General features: G+C 52.0%; 2 protein-coding genes across 2 annotated transcripts in view; both read left to right on the forward strand.

The window, feature by feature from the left end:
* Positions 1-569: 569 nt before the first annotated feature.
* GALNTL5 (polypeptide N-acetylgalactosaminyltransferase like 5) lies at positions 570-15294 on the forward strand. Its single transcript, XM_090286933.1, has 8 exons — positions 570-831; positions 1402-1522; positions 3633-3799; positions 5165-5287; positions 6930-7179; positions 9253-9370; positions 12347-12496; positions 15116-15294. Exons 1-8 carry the CDS (start codon positions 570-572, stop codon positions 15269-15271), a joined length of 1347 nt encoding a protein of 448 aa, XP_090143059.1. The 3' UTR covers positions 15272-15294.
* Positions 15295-17917: 2623 nt separating this feature from the next.
* GALNT11 (polypeptide N-acetylgalactosaminyltransferase 11) overlaps positions 17918-20561 on the forward strand; it is a 32821-nt gene continuing 30177 nt past the window's right edge. Inside the window, exon 1 of the mRNA XM_090287717.1 lies at positions 17918-18110. The gene's annotated coding sequence lies outside the window, so the exon portion shown is untranslated. The remainder of the gene's footprint in view (positions 18111-20561) is intronic.

A 20561-nucleotide genomic window follows, 5' to 3' on the forward strand; every position in this document is an offset into this window, starting at 1 on the left:
GCTCTGCTCCTAGGGGTCTGTACCACGTGTATAAATTCAACTTGACTGCACACCATCAAAACGGTTGTCCCAGGTCGCAGTCCCACGGGAGGCGGGCCGTCAATTCCAGTGCCCGTGTTCTTTCCAGCAGGCGATAGTATGTGTTTTATGTTTTTTACAAGCCGATTGGTGTTAAATCAGACTTTTAAAGTTAAAGACCTCCCCTCTCACCCCAAGATGGACGGAGCATGTAGACGGGAGGAGGAACCCTTCTTTCACATTCTTTCCTTCGACGACACGCTCAGGAGAATGGGCCGGTGACTTTGAATGATGCTGTACGTTTTATAAGCATGTTCTATATTTTGATGTTATGGAATCTCATATCAGTTTTAAGAGTTGTTTGATGACAGAAAAAAAGTACACTTTAGCTCATCAAAGCACGGATAGCAAAATGATTTTTAAAACATTGAAAATTGAATTTAAGCCAAGTAGATGACCCTGCAAACTACTGAAATATCTAATATAGTTTCTCTCAAATCCTTCTGATTTAGGAAATTGAAAAACACACCCTCAGAAATGCTGGGTTTACAATGAGAAATGTCATATTTCAGTACTTCCTCTGTGGGTTCTTGCTACTCGCGATCTGGACAGTTCTGTTATGCATATACCTTTACCATGATCATGTGAACAACGGGCAGAAGAAAACCCAGGAGCCCACATCAATTTGGTCCCTGGATAAAAAATTGCGACGACAAATTATCCATGGCTCAGGGCAAATACCAGGACAACCTGTAAGAGCTGAAAGACCTAACGAAGATGAAACTGAAGGACAGAGGCCCTTTTTAAAATCACGTAAGTGTTTTGACTTCCTCTGTTAGCCGTTTTTTTAAGATTTTATTTTTAATTTATGCTTAGATAGAGGGGAAGGGAGGGAGAAGGGGAGGAAGAGAAACATTGATGGGAGAGAGAAACAGTAACTGGCTGCCTGTCGTATGCATCCTGACTGGGACCGAACCCACAACCCAGGCACGGGACCTAACTGGGAATCGAACCCATGACCTTGCGCTTTGTGGAACAACACACAACGGACTGAGCTGCACCGGTCAGGGCGCGGTTAGCCATTTTAAGGGGAAAATATGCCACAAATGTAATATTTGGAAGCATAAGAGAATGTTTTTTCAGACCACTTCAATTTTTAAATTATGAAATATTTTACACACTATATACAGAAAATAATAAAACAGGTATGTATGTATTCGCCACCTAAGTTTAACAGTTTTTAAATAGTTTGTTATACTTGTTTCAGACAGCTTTCTGTTTTTCAGAATAAGTTTTAACAGGTACAGTTAAAAACATCACCCCTTTCTCAGAGTGACGGTAGTAAGTCAATACTTATGTGACTCTAATGATCTTTTCTTGTAGGTAAGAATATTAGCGCTTTAAACCCAGAACAACTTCATGGCTTTATAAACTATGGATTTAATACTGTTATCAGTAAAAGCTTGGGCAACAAGAGACATGTGCCAGACACCAGGAACAGCATGTATGTTTCTCCTAATTTTTTTTTTTTTTTTTGCATTGAGATACAATTGACATATGACATTCTATCAGTTTCAGGTGTACAACATAATGAGTTGATATTAGTATATCTAGTGTAAAGTAGTCACCACAATAAACCCAGTTAACATCAGTCACCACACAGAGTTACAAAAAATATTTTTTCCTTGCGATGAGAACTTTTAAGGTCTAGTCTCCTGGCAACTTTCAAATATGTAATACAGGGGTACAGTGATCCCTCACTTACCGTGGGTATTACGTTCTAGACCCCCCTGTGACAGGTGAGAATCCGCAAAGTAGGAACCTTACATTTATTTTAGTATTTACTGTACAGTACCGCAATCCCGCGATATAGCGAAACATCTGCGATAAATAATTAAATATAATATTGTTACAAACCCCGTGATACAGGGAGGCCGCACTAAGGGAACCACAAAACAGAGAGGGACCCCTGTTTTAACTACGGCCATCCTGCTGCACAGCACATCTCGGGGCTCACTTATTTCATAACTGGAAGCCTGTGCCTTCCGACCTGCCCGCTTTCTCATTTCACTCCCCGCATCCTCCGCCCCTGCCTCTGGCCTCCCCCAATCTGTTCTCTGTATCTATGAGCTTGGGGTTTTGTTTTCTTTTGCCAGGGGCAGGGGAGGATGTGGGGGTTGTATTTGTTTCTGTTTTTGCCTTTTAAAGTCCACAAACGAGATCATATGCACTTGTCTTTTCCTGACTTATTTTACTCAGCAGAAGGACCTCCAAGTCCATTCACGTTATTGCAAATGGCAAGATTTCCTTCTTTTTAGGGTTCCATTTTTTAATGAAAAATTTATGTATATTAATATATATATCACTGTTTTATCCATTGACCCACTAATGGACACGTAGGTTGTTTCCGTGTCTTGGCTACCGCAAATAATGCTGCAACGAACATGGGGTGCAGATGTCTTTTCGAGCTGCTGATTTGGTTTTCTTCAGAGGAACCTTCATAGTTCTTTCCCCAGTGGCTGCACCCACCAATTTACATTCATTCCCGCCAACAGAGCACTGGGTTCTCTCTCCTCTACCTCCTCGCCAGCACATGGTTGTTGATTTATTGATGACGGCCATTCTAAAAGGTGCGAGGTGGTATCTCGTTGTGGTTTTAGTTTTCATTTCCCGATGATTAGTGGTGTTGAGCATCTTTTCATGTACCTGTTGGCCATCTGTACGTCTTCTCTGAGAAGATGTCTATTCACATCTTCTGCCCATTTTTTAAATAGCATTGCTTTGTTTGGTCTGTTTGTTTGCTATTGAGTTGTATGAGTTTGTTTGTTTTTTAAATTTCTCACTGAAGGATGTCTTTATTGATCTTAGAGAGAGAGAGAACATTGATGTGAGAGAGAAACATCGATCGGTTGCCTCCCGTACACATCCTGACTGGGGACTGAAGCCACAACCTTTGGTGCACAGGACAAGACTCCACCCAAGTGATCCACCCGGCCAGGGCCAGTTGTATTAGTTCTTTATATATTTTAGAGATTAATCCCTTATCAGGTATATGATTTGCAAATATTTTCTCTTGTTCACTAGGTTGCCTTTCATTTTGCTAACGGCTCTCTTTTCTGTGCAGAAGCTTTTTAGTTTAATACAGTTCTGTTTATTTCTTTTTGAGTTTGTTGCCTTTTTCGGGGTGTCAGATCCAAAAAATCATTGCCAAGATTGATGTCACTGAGCTTACTGCCTATGTTTTCTTCCAGGAATTTTATGACTTCAGGTCTTACATTCGTCTCTAACCCATTTCGAGTTCATTTTTGTGTATTGTGTGAGTTAGGGGTCCGATTTTGTTCTTCTGCAGGCGGCTGTCCAGTCTCCCCAAGGTCACTCATTGACTGGACTGTCTTCACCCCATCGCACACTCTTGCTTCCTCTGTCATCAGTTAACTGGTCACACATTCTCGGGTTTACTTCCGGACTCTCCGTTCTGATTCATTGGTCCACATGCCTGTTTTTATGCCAACGCCACGCTGTTTCGGTTACTAGAGCTTTGTAATGTAGTCTGAAACCAGGGGGCTGACACCCCAAAACACAAGTCACTTTCTTCCTCTCCCCTGTGCCTGCAGGTGCCGACAAAAACGCTACCCCGCCCGCCTGCCCACGGCCAGCGTTGTCATCTGCTTCCACAACGAAGAGCTCAGTGCCTTGCTTCGGACAGTGTCCAGTGTCATGAGCCTCACTCCGCATCACCTCCTTGAAGAAGTCATTCTGGTGGATGACATGAGCGGGTTTGGTAAGACGGGACACTCATAGCCGCCCGATCTGCTCTGAAGGCAGTGCTCTCTCTGGCGGCCTGGGATTTGTCCTGAAACACCAAGAGCTGTGGGGGGTGGCCCGAGGCAGGCTCTGCGGGGCGTGGGAGAGCTGGTCCTTGGCCCACGGTGTCGGGCAAATGGCGTGGCTTGGGCTTCCATGAGGTAAACGTCGGGCACCGGCCCGGTCCCTAGAGATCACTGAGGACGTTCAGTGACATCTAAACGGAGGTGTGAAGGGTCAGGGGGAGCTTTCTAGATGGAGGCGCAGAGGAAACGGCGCGGCAAAGGCCCAGAGGCAAGGGGACACACGGCATGTGCGGAGCGGCGCCACGGTTTGTGCAGTTCGTGTGGGAACGCAGAGTCGCGGGCAAGGGCGGCCGTACACGCGGAGATAAAACGGCAGTTGCATGTGACAGGCACTGCTGGGGTTCCGTCTGCGGAAAAGGGGGCGCTCTGACAGGCTTCGTGCAGGGAGCGGACGGGACCCAGGGGCTTTCCATGAAGGAGTTCTAACTGGACGGACTACGGGAAGGTGCTTATTCCCGCGAGCACCTTCCTCGGTCCTGGTCCCTGCAAGCCAGCACCCGGCCTCTCCCGCAAGCCCCGCGCCTCCACTCCATGTCCGCGGCGACTGCTGCCAGCCGCCTCGTTCCCTCGCGGGCCTGGCCCCCGGGCCTCCGCTGGGTCCCGGACGTCGGTCAGGGGTCCGCAGGCATCTGGCCAAGCGGCGGCCCCCACCCTGCGAGAGCCTCTGAGCTTCGCTGAGGGGACCCTGAGCCCGCTTCCACTGACCCCCACGTCCCGCTCCAGACCCCTAGGACTGAGGGATGTACACTCGGAGGCATCCGTGTGCACCTCACCTGAGCCCAACCGCCTTCACGGTCATCACGTTAACCTCCCGCTGCCGAGCGACTGTTAGGTCCCGGGCTCCCTGCCACCGCAGTACGGCACGGGGTACAGTGGTGGCCCTTCCCCCTGATGGGGAAATGGAGGTTCCCGTGATTTGATAAGTTGCCTAAGAGTTACCACCAAGTTTGAAGCTCATGTGTTATTAGTAGAGCTGGATCGCTCTGAAATGCCTAACCTGTCCCTTTTTTATTAACACTTTAAGAGTGAGTTATTAAAATTGGGGTATTCCACTAGGAACAGGAGGGTATTTACAGTCAATTTCAGGGCTGAAACACTCTCCGTTCTCTTCCTTACGTAGAACAAAACTTTCTTTTAAAGTGAGTACCTCTGTGCATTAGCTTGGTTTTAGGCATCAATCGAAATTGTGCTGAACTGTTTTAATATCTGCAGTTATCGTTTGTACACTGCCAAGACTTGGGTTTTATGTTTTCCAGATGATTTGAAAGAGAAACTAGAGTATCACCTGGAAATGTTCCGGGGGAAGATTAAACTCATAAGGAACAGAAGGCGAGAGGGGCTGATCCGGGCAAGGCTGATCGGGGCGGCGCGGGCCTCCGGTACGGACACCCCCATCGTGACACAGGATAGGGTCCACGTCACAGAGAGCTTCCTGCCTGCGCACAAACAGTGCTCTCGGGGACCCTCTGTCTCCACGAGCGTAAACACAGGCTGGAAGTGTGGGTCAGCCATACGAGAACCGAAGTTTCTTTTGACCCTGAAAGTATTTTGCTTTAAAACGTCAACCGGTTGTTTCAAATAAAAGATCAGCTTTTGTAGAGGCCGGCACGTCAGGCCCCCGTAATGGGCTGAGTGTCCCCAGAGACAGAGTCTGAGACGCGTGGGACCCACTGGGGTGTTTCTGGGATGCAGGCCCATCAAGCAGGGAGGAAAGCAGGACTTCTGGGGGCCCGTGGGGCGGGGGGCAGCCCCGGGGGCGCGGGAGATTCTGAAGCCAGGACGGGCATCCTTTAGGGCCTTCGAGGCCAAGGCGGAAAGAGAAGAGCAGGAGTTACTGGGAGAAACGTCCCTGAAGGATTAAGGGGAGAGGGAGACACGGACCAGAAGCTTCCGGTCCGACACCTGGGGAGGGAGAGAGGGAAGGAAGGAGGTTTGGGCTGAAACAGCTTCAGAAAGGCTCCGATGGGCCGGGTGGGAGCCCCGAGCGAAGAGTGCCCGTGAGAGCCCTGCTCTGGGCCCCAGGGGCCCAGCTCCGGTGCTCCCCTCTCCCTGCTCTCTCCCCCATGCCCCTGCCCCCCACGAAGTGTGCTCAGTCATCATCTGGGAGCCCCTGGGGAGACCAAGCCTGGGTGCAAACACTGGGCTAGATCCAGCTATTTGACAGCTGTCAGAACAGCTCCTCGCGGCAGGTTCTCCTAAACAGGGGGTCCGAGCAGCGCACTGCCTGGGCTGCGACCAAGAGCCACGTCGGAGTCAGGGGACCAGGCTCAGAGGAGCACAGCCCTGTCCCCGGGAGCGAGCATCGTCTTGGACAAGGCCAGCTCCTGGGGAGGGACCCAGCTGCGAGCCCTGAGCCGTCAGCACGGCGTGGGGACGGGGCCCAAGGCGGTGGGAGCGTTCCAGCTTCCGACCTTCCTGGGATCCTGAGGGATCAGACGTCTTCGGCAGAATCCTAAACTAGAACCGAAGGTCGTGGCTAACATCCAGGGTATTTCCTCAGGCCGGATTGCGATCCTGCACTCCTCACTGAGCAGAAGGCCAAAATAGAGCAAAATCTGACTCTCTTTTCCTATGTTGGTCTAATTGATAGAGACATTGTCTTATTTAACAACAGACGATACATATTCACCCTCCAAAACGCAATGCAAGCTCCAACTCAAGAGCAAAACTAATTAAGCATCTTTGCGTCCCAAAGTAAATCCCGGAGACGGAGTCCTCACGGTCAACACTTGCTAAATTGAATCGATCGGTCAAAGCCAAGCTCAAGTATTTTTTAATAGAAGGCTAGCTCAGTTCTACCTGCTTCTCTAGAACCTCCTCCACACCTGTCCTCTGATTGCAGATGTCCTCCTGGACATCGGTAGCACACGGTCTGTGTTGCTCGTCTCTCCCACCAGCGGACCTGAAAGCGCCCTGAGAGCCACGCCCGCAGCAAGTGCTTGACGAGCCGGGTGGGCTGGACTCTGATTTGGGTTGTCAGGTTCCCTCCGTGAGGGCTGACACCTGTTCTTGCCTCCCCAGGGGACGTTCTGGTGTTCCTGGACAGCCACTGTGAGGTGAACAGAGCGTGGCTGGAACCCTTACTGGACGCCATCGCCAAGGACCGCAGGACGGTGGTGTGTCCTATCATAGACGTCATAGACCACATGACCTTGGCGTACCAGCCCTCCCCCATTGTGAGAGGGGCTTTCAACTGGAATCTACAATTTAAGTGGGATAATGTTCTCTCTTACGAGATGGACGGACCAGAGGGGCCGACCAGACCCATCCGGTGAGATGTCTTCTGGCGAGCGGGAAATGCAGTAGAATATGGGCACTGGGGGCCTGGACACATAAAAAAGAAGCTTTCAGGGAGTATTTCTTCAGCTTCTTGGGCTTAATGCTATTTTGCTATTGTTCTTGTTTCTGAAAGTTAACGAGTTCCTAAGAGTCTGTAATAACAGACTTGAGGAGGTTTTAAGCTTCTCCCACTAAGCGAGCCCATCGCCGCAGTTCACGGCACGGCGGCGGCCGGCGGCGTCCTGACCGCAGAGGCCCGCCTGGAGAACGGGGGCCGGGTGCTCGGGAGCAGGTCGTGCCTGCTGGTCCACGGACGGACCGCCCGCGCGGCGGAGGGGACACGCAGACGTCTCTGCCAGACTCACTTCTAAAATATTCATACGAGGGCTTCTGTCTGTACCTTCCCAGGCCGAGATGGACGTGGTTTTCCCAGATTATTGGTCTCGGGAACTGTATGTCTGAACGGGAGGACAATTTGAATACTGCGACTTTAACTGCATTTATGAGGCTATTTCTGAAGGCTTCCTCCAGGCCACGTTCTACATTTACTGATACTTTTGACACCAAGTTCACTTCTCTTCTCTTCCCATTAACCTTTTTGTTTCCCTAACGACGTGAGTGAAATTTTCTCACCCTGCGTACATAGCCTAGCAAGTCCTTGATCGTCACCTCTATTAACTCTCGCCTTTTTTTCATATATATTTATTGATTCCAGAGAGAGAGAGAGACAGAGAGACAGAGAGACAGAGACAGAGAGATCTTATTCATTGCCTTCCATACGTTCCCTGACCCCTGGAATTGAACTGCGAACTCAGTTTACTGGAAGTCACTCCAACCAACTCTTGTCTTTCAAACTCAGTCATCAGACTTTGCCTCCCTGCCCCCCCAAAATCTTGTTAACGGCCTTCACCTTGTTAAAGCCAGTGCTCCCTTCCTATCCTCGTCTTACCTGGTCTGTCTGCTGAGCTGCCCCTTCCCTCTCTCCCACGTGCGTTCTCCCGGCCTCCTGCCCGCTGTCTCCCGGTCTTCCTTCCTCTCTTCTTGGCCGACTCCTCCTCTTCTCTCCCGCCTCTACCTGTTGAGGTGCCACGTCTGGGTCCCGTGCTCTCTCCGCACCTCCTCTCCCCGTCCTCAGACTGACGGCGCCCACATCCATGCGCCCGGCCGTGACCTCTCAACGGTCTACGCGTGTCTCACTTGCACGCCGAACACATGTCCCCAACGCGTCCCCAGCCAAACCTTCCCGACAGCACCCTGCTCCGCCCCCTGCACCCCCCATCCCGGTGCATGGCAGCTCGTCACTCAAGTCCCCAGGCCAAAGGCGTCGGCGTGGCCACACCGCTCCTCTTCCCAGCAGCCCGCAGCCCGCCCTCAGCAGACTGCCGGCTCCATCTTCAGAACGCGCCCAGATTGGGGCCGCATCTCACCGCCCTCCGTGCTGTGCCGTCACCCCCGAGGGCAGCATCTTCCTCTGGGGCCACGGCCACAGCCTCCGCCGCGTGTCCTGCTCCCGCCTTGGCGCGCTGGCTCACTATCTCAGACACCTTATAGGTGCCTCATAGATACTTTTATGAATAAATGAAAGAATGAATGGACATGGAATTCCTTTCAAACTATTCAGTTTGGTATTTATGGGTCCTGTTATTGGTGGACCAAAAAAAAAGATGCGTTTAACATAATAAGTTTCCCCAGATGTAACTATTGCAATTCACTTAATGCCCTTAGAAAGGGGATCTCTAAACCCCACTACCCAATTCAACGGTCACCCCCGAGAAACTCACAGGCTAAAGGTGATTTTCCTTCTGACCAAGACAACATTTAGAATAAATGTGTTGCTCATATAACTTGGTGAGGGCTAAATAATGTTACTGCCTACTTTTAGGTAGTTATGGTTTACACTTAGTAACTTTACATTCTTGAATGTATATTAAGATAATTTTGGAATTAGTTAAGATGCTGGTTTTCTAGTGGTTAACTATGTTATCATAATATTCAGTATCATTTTGGGAAAAATCCATAATGACTGAGTCTATAGAATCAATTTAATATTCATGTGTCTTTTTAGGTCCCCTGCAATGGCTGGAGGAATTTTTGCTATAAGCCGGTGTTATTTTAATGAGATCGGACAGTATGACAAGGACATGAACCTCTGGGGAGGAGAAAATTTGGAACTTTCACTGAGGGTATTTCAGATTTTATTTTATTTTTTAAATAGTTAGCTTTACACGTACAAAGTGAAATGAAACTTTAAGTCACGCAATCTGTTGTGGCAATTATGCCATTTTTTCCACATGAGGACCTGGCATCATTCTGGTGTCACATGAAATAACACGATCTGTGGCACTCCTTGCTAAAACTGAAAGCATTTCCTAAAATATCAGAATTTCCTACCATATGTTATTTTCAATGCATGGCATATCAAATCAATAGACTACGTTAATCTGCTGTGGAATCTCTCTTTTTATTCGGCTGCCTGCCTTGGTGGAAATAACACCACGTTAGGAGGCGGGGACCTAACGTCACTAAACACATAAGCTGCCTTAGGTCTTCGCTTCTCCTCTAGAAGTGAGGGGATTCGGGAGAGGGTGTATGAGTTGTCTCCTGACTCTTAGATCCTGGGAATCCTGCTACAGGATCAGTGAAACCAGGCAAACATTACGGTGAGTGGAAGGAGTCAGACACAAAAGTCACTGATTTACGTGAGTCCTTCCATCTGAAATGTCCAGAAAAAGTGAAGCCATAAAAAGAGAAAGCAGATTCCTGGTTGCCAGGGGCTGGGGAAGGAGAGTGATCGCTAACGGGTGCCAGGTTTATTTTTTGGGGGGTGCGTGTGAAAATAATCTGGTATTGGTGGCACAATCTTGAGGAAATACTGAAAACCACCCCATTCTATGCTTTAAAAGGGGGATTTCTTCTGGTATGTGAATTATATCTGTTATTAAAAATAGATTCAACTTTTTAAAAATCCTGTGAGATTAGACCCCAGCTCTACCGCTGTACGATCCTTGGCAAGTCATTAGTTTTTCCAGCCTCAGTTTCCTCACCTGTTAAGTAGGACTAAATATAAATGCCATTCTCAGAATTTTGTGAAGACTTAATTAAATAATTGGGTAGAGAAGAAAGTACAAAGTAGATATTAATGGAGAGAGAGACTCCCAAGAAAATATAAGGTGCTATTCAAACGTTCATCGTACACTTATCATCGGTATTTGTTTTTGACTAAATTCTGAGATTTTTATAGTGAACTGTGCATAAAAATCTAGGCTGTGAGCTATTACTACTGCCAACGCTTCCCCCCCACTTTTCTCTGTCTTGTCTCCGTCCGACCAAGAAAGCTGGCGTGCAGAAAACAGCTTAACTGGCGACCTTACAGCAGCTGATCAATGTGACAGCCATTACTGTTCTAGTTTAAATTTTGCCACCTGTCCCTCTCACTCTGTGCAGCCGTCTGCAGAGGCCATACTTCCGATTTCATGTTATCTTGGCATGGATTAAATTGTTCACTGTACTCCTTCTCTTCTTTTTCTGATTTTCTTTCCTGTGTTGGACTGTGCCTCCTTCTCTCAGCTGGTTGCTCTGGTCACTTGTTTACAGTTCTTTTCGGCACTGAGCTGTTTTGTAGCCCCTCAGATACTTTATTAGGAAGCGAGGAACACCCAGAGCGGTGCCTGTGCTTCCTTCGGGCCCCTGTGTGGGGCGTCCTGCTGGTTTGCTGCTGTTGCTGCTTCGCCTTTATCCTACAACATCCATCCCTTGGCCTGGCTGATTATTCCGTATCTCGTTTCTCTCCTTGGAGAATACGGCGTAGGGCATTTCCCGTCCTCGGGCCTCATCACTTACTGAGCACGTTCTTCTGCCTCAGAATACAGTCGGTTTTGTGAATGACACATTCTTATTTGAAAAGTAAGTGTATCTGTTTCCTGGCTCTATGTTCCCTCTGGATTGAGAATAACAGGTAACTTATGATTCAACTGCATCATTATCTTCGCTTCCATATTTTCAGTCGCTCCATTCCTCACGGCCCCTTCCTATCTTTTCAAGTATCCTTGGGTCTCTCTTTTTGTAAACAAACGTAAATTAATAAATAACTAAAGCAAGACCACAGCTCTCATGACGCGGGCTGTGGTCTCTAACCAAGAGATGTGACCTTGTCTTTCCCAAGAGAAGACCGCCTATGCCTGGAGACTCTTCCTTTCTCGCCGCCTCTTCGTTCCAGTAAACCCACGTGCCCAGGGCCATCAGCATCCTGTGACATCATCCTGGGAGCTGCCACCAGTTTCCTATTGACGTCCCTGATGGGTGGTGTTTGCTCTCCCGTACGCTGGTGGTTACTGCAGCATTTCACGCTGTAGCCCCGTCTTTTCCAGAAGTTGTCTTGGATGTTAGGGCACTTCTGGCCCCCCTTCCACTGCCTGCTGGGGTTCTGTTTCCTGCCCAGGAATGTCTCTTAAATGTGGGTGGTCCCAAGACTGTCCCTGTCACCTGTCTCTCATCCCTTGTGCGCTTTGGGGCGCGGGGCTGACATCGGCTACTTTGCACCTATATTTCCTTATACTGTTTGAGAATATCTAAGAGGAATTTGCCATGCCAGTCTTCACACGTAATCAGCACCAGAACGGGTCATGTATGAGAGAGGCAGACTTGCTTGGTGTTCGTGGCTGTGGGACCAGATTTCCTGAGTTGGAGTCTTGTTCTCTGCCCCTTATCAGCCTCTTGTCACTGAGCAAGCGGCTCAACCAATCTCTGTGTTAGTGTCTCCACCCCTAAAATGGGGACAATCGCAGTACCTACATTATAGGGTTATTGTGAGATGGAAGGAAATAAGGAACTTAATACATGTTAGCTATTGTTCTGTTTGTAAAAAAAACTTCAGCAGTTGGCCCTGGTCAGGTGGCTTGGTTGACTGGAGCATCATCTCGTACACCAAAAAGTTGCAGGTGCAATCCCAGGTCAGGGCACACACCTAAGTTGTGGGTTCGATCCCCGGTCAGGGTGTGTACAGGAGGCAATTGATCAATGTCTCTTTGTCACATTGATATTTCTCTCTCTCTCTCTAAAATCAATAAATATATCCTCGGGTGAGGATTTATAAAAAATTCAACAGGTGCCTATCACTAGCAAACACACAAGACTATGTCTTCTGTTTCTCTCATGGCTAGATCTGGATGTGCGGGGGCCAACTCTTCATACTGCCTTGCTCTCGGGTAGGACATATAATGAAGCAAAGCACCCAAAATCAAACTCAACTTGTCAGAGCCGTGACGTATAATAGCCTCAGACTGGCGCATGTTTGGCTGGACGAATACAAGGTAAGAGAGACACTCTCTGATTCAAATAGATGAGGTGTGGGGGGACCCCGTGGGGCTGGCCCCGAACAAGGCATCTGCTGCCTGTCCAGTTACCAAGTTTCGTCCTGTTCTCCGTTTTCCTTACATCAGGGGCTCCCCACTTGTCTGCAGGCCCCAGTCTCAGTCAGTTCATTCTCAGCTGCTACACTTGGACCTGACTTTTTATTTTAGTTTCTAGGAAAACTCAAGATACTTAGAAGTAGATCCATCCACACAAGAAGTCTTTTTTTGTTTGTTTAGGTCTACTGCTCCCACCCTAAGGACTGTCCCCCTGAAGCGAACACCTCTCCCTGCTCCCATGCCCACAGGCAATTTTAGATTCTCTTCCTCCACTGCTAAGCTCGCAGTTACGTGGCTGCTGATGACCTGGGAACCACCTCGCCAGGGTTTAAGCCTCTGCCAGGACCCGGTGGGGCCCACGTACAGCGTGGCTCTGTTCTAATCTGAAAGCCGTCCGTCCAGAACCCATGCACACACAGACAGTAACCCCTACAAGACCCCTGGTTCAGATCCATGCGTAGGAATACGTAAGAATCTCTTTGTGATATTACATGTCCTGGCCTTGAGCGGATATTTCTTTATTACTTTAAGTTACAAAAGTAATAATGCAATTTCTTTAGCCACCAGGGCACTCAGATTAAAACCTCAGGGAGGTATCCTAGATCGATAGCCACCTAGAGTCATAAAAAAATTAAGTCTGAGAAGACCAAGGGTTGGCAGGCCACAGCAGTTCCCAGACGGCGGCAGCACCCACGGTCACAGACGCGCTTTGGATGACGGGTGGGCACCAGTAAGTGGAAGACAAGACTGTCCCCTGATCCAACAGCTCCATTCTGAAGCAATGCGTGCTTCTGTGCACCCGAACACATAACACGGATGTCGCTAAGCAGCACTGCTGGTTATCCCTGATGAATACAACCCAAGCACTCATCGGAAGCTGGGTGGTGAATGTGGCGTATTTAGTTGCTCCCGCAATGGAAAGGAACCAGCTGCAGCCACGCACGCGACAGTGCAGGTGAATCTTAAAGGCATATGGTGAGCAAAATCGGTCAAACATAATGGAATATACTGTATTCTTCTATGAACCAAAAGTGGGCAAAATTGAGCTACATAATGTATGTAAGCATATTTAGAGATCAAAGCTGGAGAGCAAAGCAAAGCAATGAGCCCATAATCAGGAGCCTTTAAAACTAAGAGGAAGGGCTATGGTCAGGAAGGGAAAGGCCAGGGCCTGCCGGGATCCACGTGATGTTCTCTTTCTTGGCCTCGTCAGCGTTCCCAAGGCTGATTTTCTAATAATCCATTAAGTTGCACGTTTTTATTTTATATACCTTTTGTGTGTTGATTATATTTCCTGATTTAAAAATAATTTTTTTAAAAGGCAAAACACATTCATTTTTAAAAGTCCTACCAGAATGAAGAGTATAAAGTAAAGCGGAAGCTTCCTGAGCCCTGAAGCGATCATGAAATTACTGGTTATGGATTCTTGTTAACACACTCGTGAACGCTGGCCACAGACGTAAATAGCTGCGTTGAAAACACCTAGGACTGAATGTACGAACTATTGCAGAAGATGCAGTGACGAGAAGCTGCCCCTAACTTAGGAAGAACACGGCGTTTGGCGTGATCAGTGGACTGTTTGACCCCGCACGGCGGGAAACTGAGTGAGTGGCTTTGGGCAAGAGAAGGCTGCCAACACAGAGATGCCAACTACGGTCTTCCCTGCTTCTGCTCCAAAGTGACGACACCGCGCCCCCACGCTCAGGCCCACCGCCTGCACCAGCCACCCCGGGGAGCCAGAGTGAGGAGAGAAGATGGTGGAGGCCAGCCGTGTCGAGGACCCCGGGGAGAAGCCGGCGCGGCCAGTCCGTAACCTGCTCATTTAGACGAGCAAGCTCCTTCCGCCCCGCAGCCTGGCTGTGCTGTGTGCCAGGCCCTGGAAACACACTGATGAGGGTGCAAGGACACTGGCCCACTTAGGACACTGCTTTCAACACGGGGCGGGGGGGAGGGGTGCATCAGACACTCATCCTTGGTGTGTCCTTCAACCAGAGCGCACGGAAGATGCGCTGCGTGTGGCGACCACCGTGGCCGACACGGACGCGGCACCACGTGCAGGTCTGCATCTCCCGAAGGCTTTGCAGGGATTAAAGGGGCCGGTCCTCACAACCACCTCGTGAGGGTAGGGGTCAAGGGCACCCCGTGAACAAAAGCTGGAGCCAGCCCTGGAAACCCAGGTTGTCTTCCTCCAGAGTCCGTGTGCCCTGCGCCACCCACCAACCCCCACTGCGGAAAGCGGGCCGGTGCCAATGGGAACGGGGAGCGAGGGTGTCACGTATGACTGGGAGGGTAGGAGAAACAGAATGCGCTCCCCTCGGCCGTGATCCGTCCGTCACAGCACGTGGTGTGCATATGCGTGGGGTGAGGGAGCCCCAGCTTCTACGCGCGTCCCTGGGCAAAGGGAGTCGGAAGGTTTCTGTTTTAAGTTCAGATGAGGAGACTATATACCGCTATGTTCGATGCCATGAGTTGATGACCAAAGATCTGTTTGGTTTCATGAAATTCTTCATTTCTATTTAGGAGCAGTTTTTCCTACGAAGGCTGGGTCTGAAATCCACTCCCTATGGGAACGTCAGTGAGCGAGTGGAGCTGAGGAAGCGACTGGGCTGCAGGTCATTTCAGTGGTACCTGGACACCGTCTTCCCAGAACTGGAGGCGTTTAAGGGCGGCCGATGAAAGGAGAACAAACCGCTTCATTAATAAAGGGCTAACACGTCCCCCAGTCCTGCCACACAGTGGAGAGCGCCCGTGCGGAACATCGTGACATTGTATGAAATGCAGCAGGGAACACGACCAGACTGGCCTCCAACGGAACTGCCGTTCCTGTCCTCCTTTCATGACAGCCCTTGTTACTTTGTTACTCGTCTGCCACGAAATTTCTGGGGTGGCCAGACCTTCAACACTAGAAATGCACGCTGTCACACAGTGAAGGTGCCATCATACAGTGACCTTTGACTGTTTGCCAAACTCACTTGGCCCCGGTGGGCCATAGGGACTGTCCACTCTTGGAGCCTTTGCCAACTCTATTCCTACCCCACACAGGTGACCTGGCCCCGCGATCTTCTCAGAAAGACGTTCAGAGAGCCCTGGTTGGTAATACGCACTCGGGTTCAATCTAATCAGACTCCTTTCTTGCTGCCAGTGTGGGCTCCGGCATCGACGCCTTGCTTAGCTGTGTTCCTGACGTCCAGTCCCCTTGCCTGGGTGTCCGGATCCAGCTCCCATTGGTTCCTGTCTGCCCTCTGTCCGTTGGAGAGAGTCCTCCTTCCCTGCTTCTGACTTAGGTGTTTTCGTGTCTGTCCCCTCCTGTGGCTCTGGCCTACAGCTCTCCTGGCACTTCCCGGATTGCCTGCCCTGCTAAGCTGTGTCCTAACTGCCCCGGGAACTGTTTAGCTGGGACCGGGGAAAAGGTAGCGAGGTCCCAAATCTATCCAGTGTGAGCCCATGCCCAGATGTCTAACGGACGCCCTTCAGGTTAGGGGGACAGCCGTTGCATTGACCCCGGCGCAGGTGGCAAGGAAAGTGAAACGTATTTAATTTACAAAGAGAGAGAGTAAGAAATAAGTGAAGGAACACATTGAAAGGAGTAAAACGGAGTAGGGGAGCCTCAGGATAGGTTAGGACCACCACGTATAGCCTATGCTGGGGGAGACATAAGCTGGTTTGTACAGCAAGAAACAACTCGACTTGTGTATCGTGCTCATCCAATCGACGATGGAGTGATCATCCTGGGCCAGGATGTTGGGGAGCATCCAGGGGCTGGGGTGCGCCTTGTTGTATAGTATATTGTATACACTACATCAACTTGTATATGTAGTATACACAGTATAAAGAAAAAAGTAACCAGTTTACAATGTCTTTCTACCCACGTGTTTAGCAAAATACTTATTAAAATCTGTTGCCAGAAAGACATGGGAGAACCCTGTGCTCATACATTACAGACGGCCAGGGTACCTTGACTGGGCCTTCAAAGGGTCAACCTAGTAGCATGATATTCTTTATCATTATCATCGGATCATCATATGCCTGGCCCACATTTATGCCTTACTTGCTTCTAGAAAGTAATAAAAGATTGATTATAACGAACCCAGGACGCTATTAAAATTACGGGTAAAACACAAAATAGAAATTCTGTGGCACAGGAAAAAGGAAATTAAGAGTCGTAGAAATACAGAGCATCTGGTAGTAACACCTTTGTCCTCGTTTAGAAACTTGAGACTCATTTTAAATTAAGCCCCAAAGAGAATGTTGTAAATATCCTTGTGGAAAGAAACAAATGTTCGTTTTCTTAGAGCCCTGGGCCTAACAGGGAGTCTTCCTTTTGGGATAATTTGGTTCAGTCCTTAGGTGACACGGAGAAGCTGCAGAAGTGTAGCAAGCCCCTTCCTCTCGAACGCCGTTTCAGCGGACCCTGGAAGAGGACACAAATCAGGATCAACTGGTCCGCGGGATCGGAAGGAAATCCAGACTCGCCTATAGCTGGCCAACTTTCGTTTTCGTGTGGAAACGTAAAATTCTGACCCGTATGCTGGAGCTAGAAATATCGGCTCACCTGCCCGAGGCTTTTCACCGGACCCCGTTTTTGGTACCTGAGATGCTCAGACAAGCCTCCGATTAAGCCCGGAGTTTGTAAGAAAGCGCGCTCCTAGGAACGCGCCCCCACACCCCCGCGCGACGCAGCCACGCGGTAACCCTCGCGGAGCCCCCGGGAGGCACGCTCTGCACCGGCCGTCAGTCCACGCACGCAACCGTCTAAGTCCCGTCGTTATCATCACCACCCCCACTTCACAGGCGAGGACAGGACGGTGAGAATCTGTCCGAGGCTCCGGCTGCACGACTGCGGATAGGAATACAGGACGCCGGTTACAGCTGAGGTCCGGATGAACAGTGACACTTCGGGGTGCGTCCGTCCCGTGGGACTTACTCAGAGGACAACTTATTCTTTGTCCGAGATTCCCGTTCCAGGCGCGCGTCCCGTCCGGCCGAGCGCAGCCCGCGCGCGAGCCCAGCAGCCCGGCCCCGGGGGCGCGGGGCTGAGCCACAGAGCCGCTCCGCGAGGGGCCTTTCGGTGTCGTTTGCGGTCGCGGCACAACCTTCCCGCTTCAACCCGCGTCTCGTTGAGCGGCAGTGACGCCGGGCGCCTTCTCGGCCGCTTGCGGCATCCGCGGCTGGCGGGGGCTTTCGTAAGAGAAAGAAGCCCGCGCGGCGCCCGGCACAGACCGCGGCCCACGGCCACGTCGGGCGCAGCGCGCACCTGCGGACCGTGACGTCACCGCGGCGCGCGGGGGCGGGGCCTCCGTCACGTGGCCGCGAGCCGAGGCAGCGGCAGGGGCCGTGGGCGAGCGCCCCGGGTCTGGGCGAGCGCGCGACAGCCACCGCGCCCGGCGCTGCGCTTGCTCCCGGGAGGCCGGCTCCGCCCGCTGCGGCCAGTGCGGCCGGGACCTGGGCTGGGCGGGCGGGAAGATGCCACGGCGCGGGCCCCTGCAGGCCGGGACGCTGCGCTGCCGGCGTGGGGGTGAGTAGCGCGCGGCCGGGCGGCAGCAGCGGCGGCGTCTGACCCCGCGCGGCCACCGTCCCCGCTCGGCGCCCGGGGTGCGCGGCCGGCGCCAGGGCCCCGGGGGCTGGAGGCTGCGGCCCCGCCGCGCGCGGTACCGCCGGTCGGGCGCCGCGTTCGCGAAGCCGAGCGCGGGTCTCCGGGCGCGGGTGCGGACCGAGCAGGCGCCGGGGACCTGGCGCCGCCCCGAGGGACTTCCGGTGGCGCTCGTGCTGGGCGGCGGGGCCGCGGGTCGGGCCGCCGGGGGCGTGGGAGGGGGGAGCCCCGCTGGGCGGCGGGGGGGGGGGGTGGTGGGTTGCGGGAAATTCCAAGCAGAACCCACGGGCCGGCTACCGCGCCCCCTCCCGGACGCGCCCCTCCGCGTCTCACCAAAAAAAATAATAAATTTTTCACAACTGCCTTGGTGCCAATCGGGAGTTCGGCCGGCCCGCGCGTGGCGTGGGACCTAAGGTCCCCTTTTCGTTGCCCGCGCCGTGACGTCGGCGCCGCTGGGAGGACGACGACCCCGACAGTCCCGCGCCGCTGGTTCCCTCCGCGGCGGACGCAGCGGGGTCCTCGGCGCCCCAAACGCAAAACGAAGCGATAACGGAACAGGCCGCCCGGCGCCCGGGCACCCGCAAAAGGCCGGGGTGCTGCGCCCGCGCCCCAAGCCGCCGTGGTAGACCAGACCTCGTGTCCTCCACGCAGCCCCTCCCTTTTCTCTAGCAGCCGCGGGTGCTGGGGTCAGCGACGGCGGGACAGACGCCCGGCCCCCGGCTTCTCACGCTTCTGTGGACGCGCCTGTGGTGTGCCTGGCAGCTTGGGTTCTTCTTAAATTAAAAAAAAAAGATTTATTTTTAGAGAGAGGGGGAGGGAGGGAGACAGAGAGGGAGAGACACATCCACGTGTGGTGGCCTCTCCTGCGCCCCCACTGGGGACCCGGCCCGCAGCCCGGGCGTGTGTCCTGACCGGGAATCGAACCGGCGACCTCTGGGCTCCCAGGCCGCACGCAGTCCGCTGAGCCGCACCCGCCAGGGCACTTGCGTGCTTTTCATCGCCCCGGATAAACTGTAGCCGTGAGGCAGTCACGGCCCACCTCCGTCCCCACCCCCCTCGTGAATCCGCCTGCCCTGGAGGCCTCACAGAAGGGGGGTCAGGCAGGACCTGCCCGTGGCCCCTGGCTCACTTACTCAGATCCAGGCCTGCCCACGTGTGGCACTGAGGGGACCTTGTCCCTCGATGTGGCTGGAGGACACTTGGTTGCGTAGCTGCATCGGGTTGATCCGTGGATGCATGCAGGGGTCCCCCCCCTTGGCTGCTGTGAGTAACATTGCTGTCAGTTTGTGTTGACATGTATGTTTGAGTCTCTGTCCTTGGGGGTAGGAATGGCTAGGTCACATGGCAAACTTATGTTGAACTTGAGGAACTACCAGACTCTTCACATTTGCAGGCGGCTCTTAACGACCCTCATGCCTTACTAAATGCTGACTAATGACCCCACCTTCACCTCGAGGACCTGGTGGGGTTCCTGGAGGCAGAGCCTACAGCAGGGCCCCACCCCCCCAGACTGCACCCCTGCAGTTTCTAACTCTCCTGCCAGCTCACACCCAGCCTCCAGCGCCGTGCGTGGCTCCAGAGGCTTCTGCGCCAGGGACGCAGGTCTCAGCTGTGTCCCTGCAGTGCGCCCCGTCACGTGGTTCTCCGGTGGGTCCAGAGGGGTCGTGAGTCTTCAGTTTGTCCAGCTCTGCTTGTTCTGAGGATGGGAGTGGGCCACTAAGCAGAAATCACCCATCGTCCCGGTGCACAAACCACCCTTTCAGACTGAGACTTAACCACCCGCAAGAACAAGTCATCCCAGCTGTCCTGTGGCCCCGTCCCCCCAGGCCTGGCTTTCCCCCGCCCTCCTGTACTGTCCCTGTTCCCTCCTTAACTTCAGGGGAACGAGAGGACCCATGGAACTGGTACTCTTGGGAGCATCTGAGACCCCCAGCATATGTTGTTAGTGTGGCCCAAGTAAATTCTCAAAAATTCTCTACAGCCCTGAGCGGAGTGGCTCAGTGCATTGGGTGTCATCTCACAAAGAGAAAGGTTGCCGGTTCGATTCCCAGTCAGGGCACAGGCCTGGGTGGTCGGTTTCTGCCCCTGTCCGGGTGCGTGTGAGAGGAAACCCATCGATGTTTCTCTCCCTCTCTCTCCCTCCCTGTCCCTCTCTCTAGAAATAAATAAAATCTGAAAAAAAAGAGTAAATGAGTCTGCAGCTTCTTTTATGCATTTGGAATTAAGGAGGGGATGCAGGGAAGGCCCCAGGAAGGGGGAGGCAGCAGGTGGGGGTGAGATGACGGGAGGGCTGCTAATCCTGTTCCCCCTAGGGGGTCAGGCTGTGGATGTCCTTTGGGTGTAACCCCCTTTTTATGAGGAGCAGGAGGACAGGAG

Source organism: Furipterus horrens, unplaced genomic scaffold, assembly GCF_987537825.1.
Source record: "Furipterus horrens unplaced genomic scaffold, mFurHor1.1.pri manual_scaffold_9, whole genome shotgun sequence".
NCBI lineage: Eukaryota > Metazoa > Chordata > Mammalia > Chiroptera > Furipteridae > Furipterus > Furipterus horrens.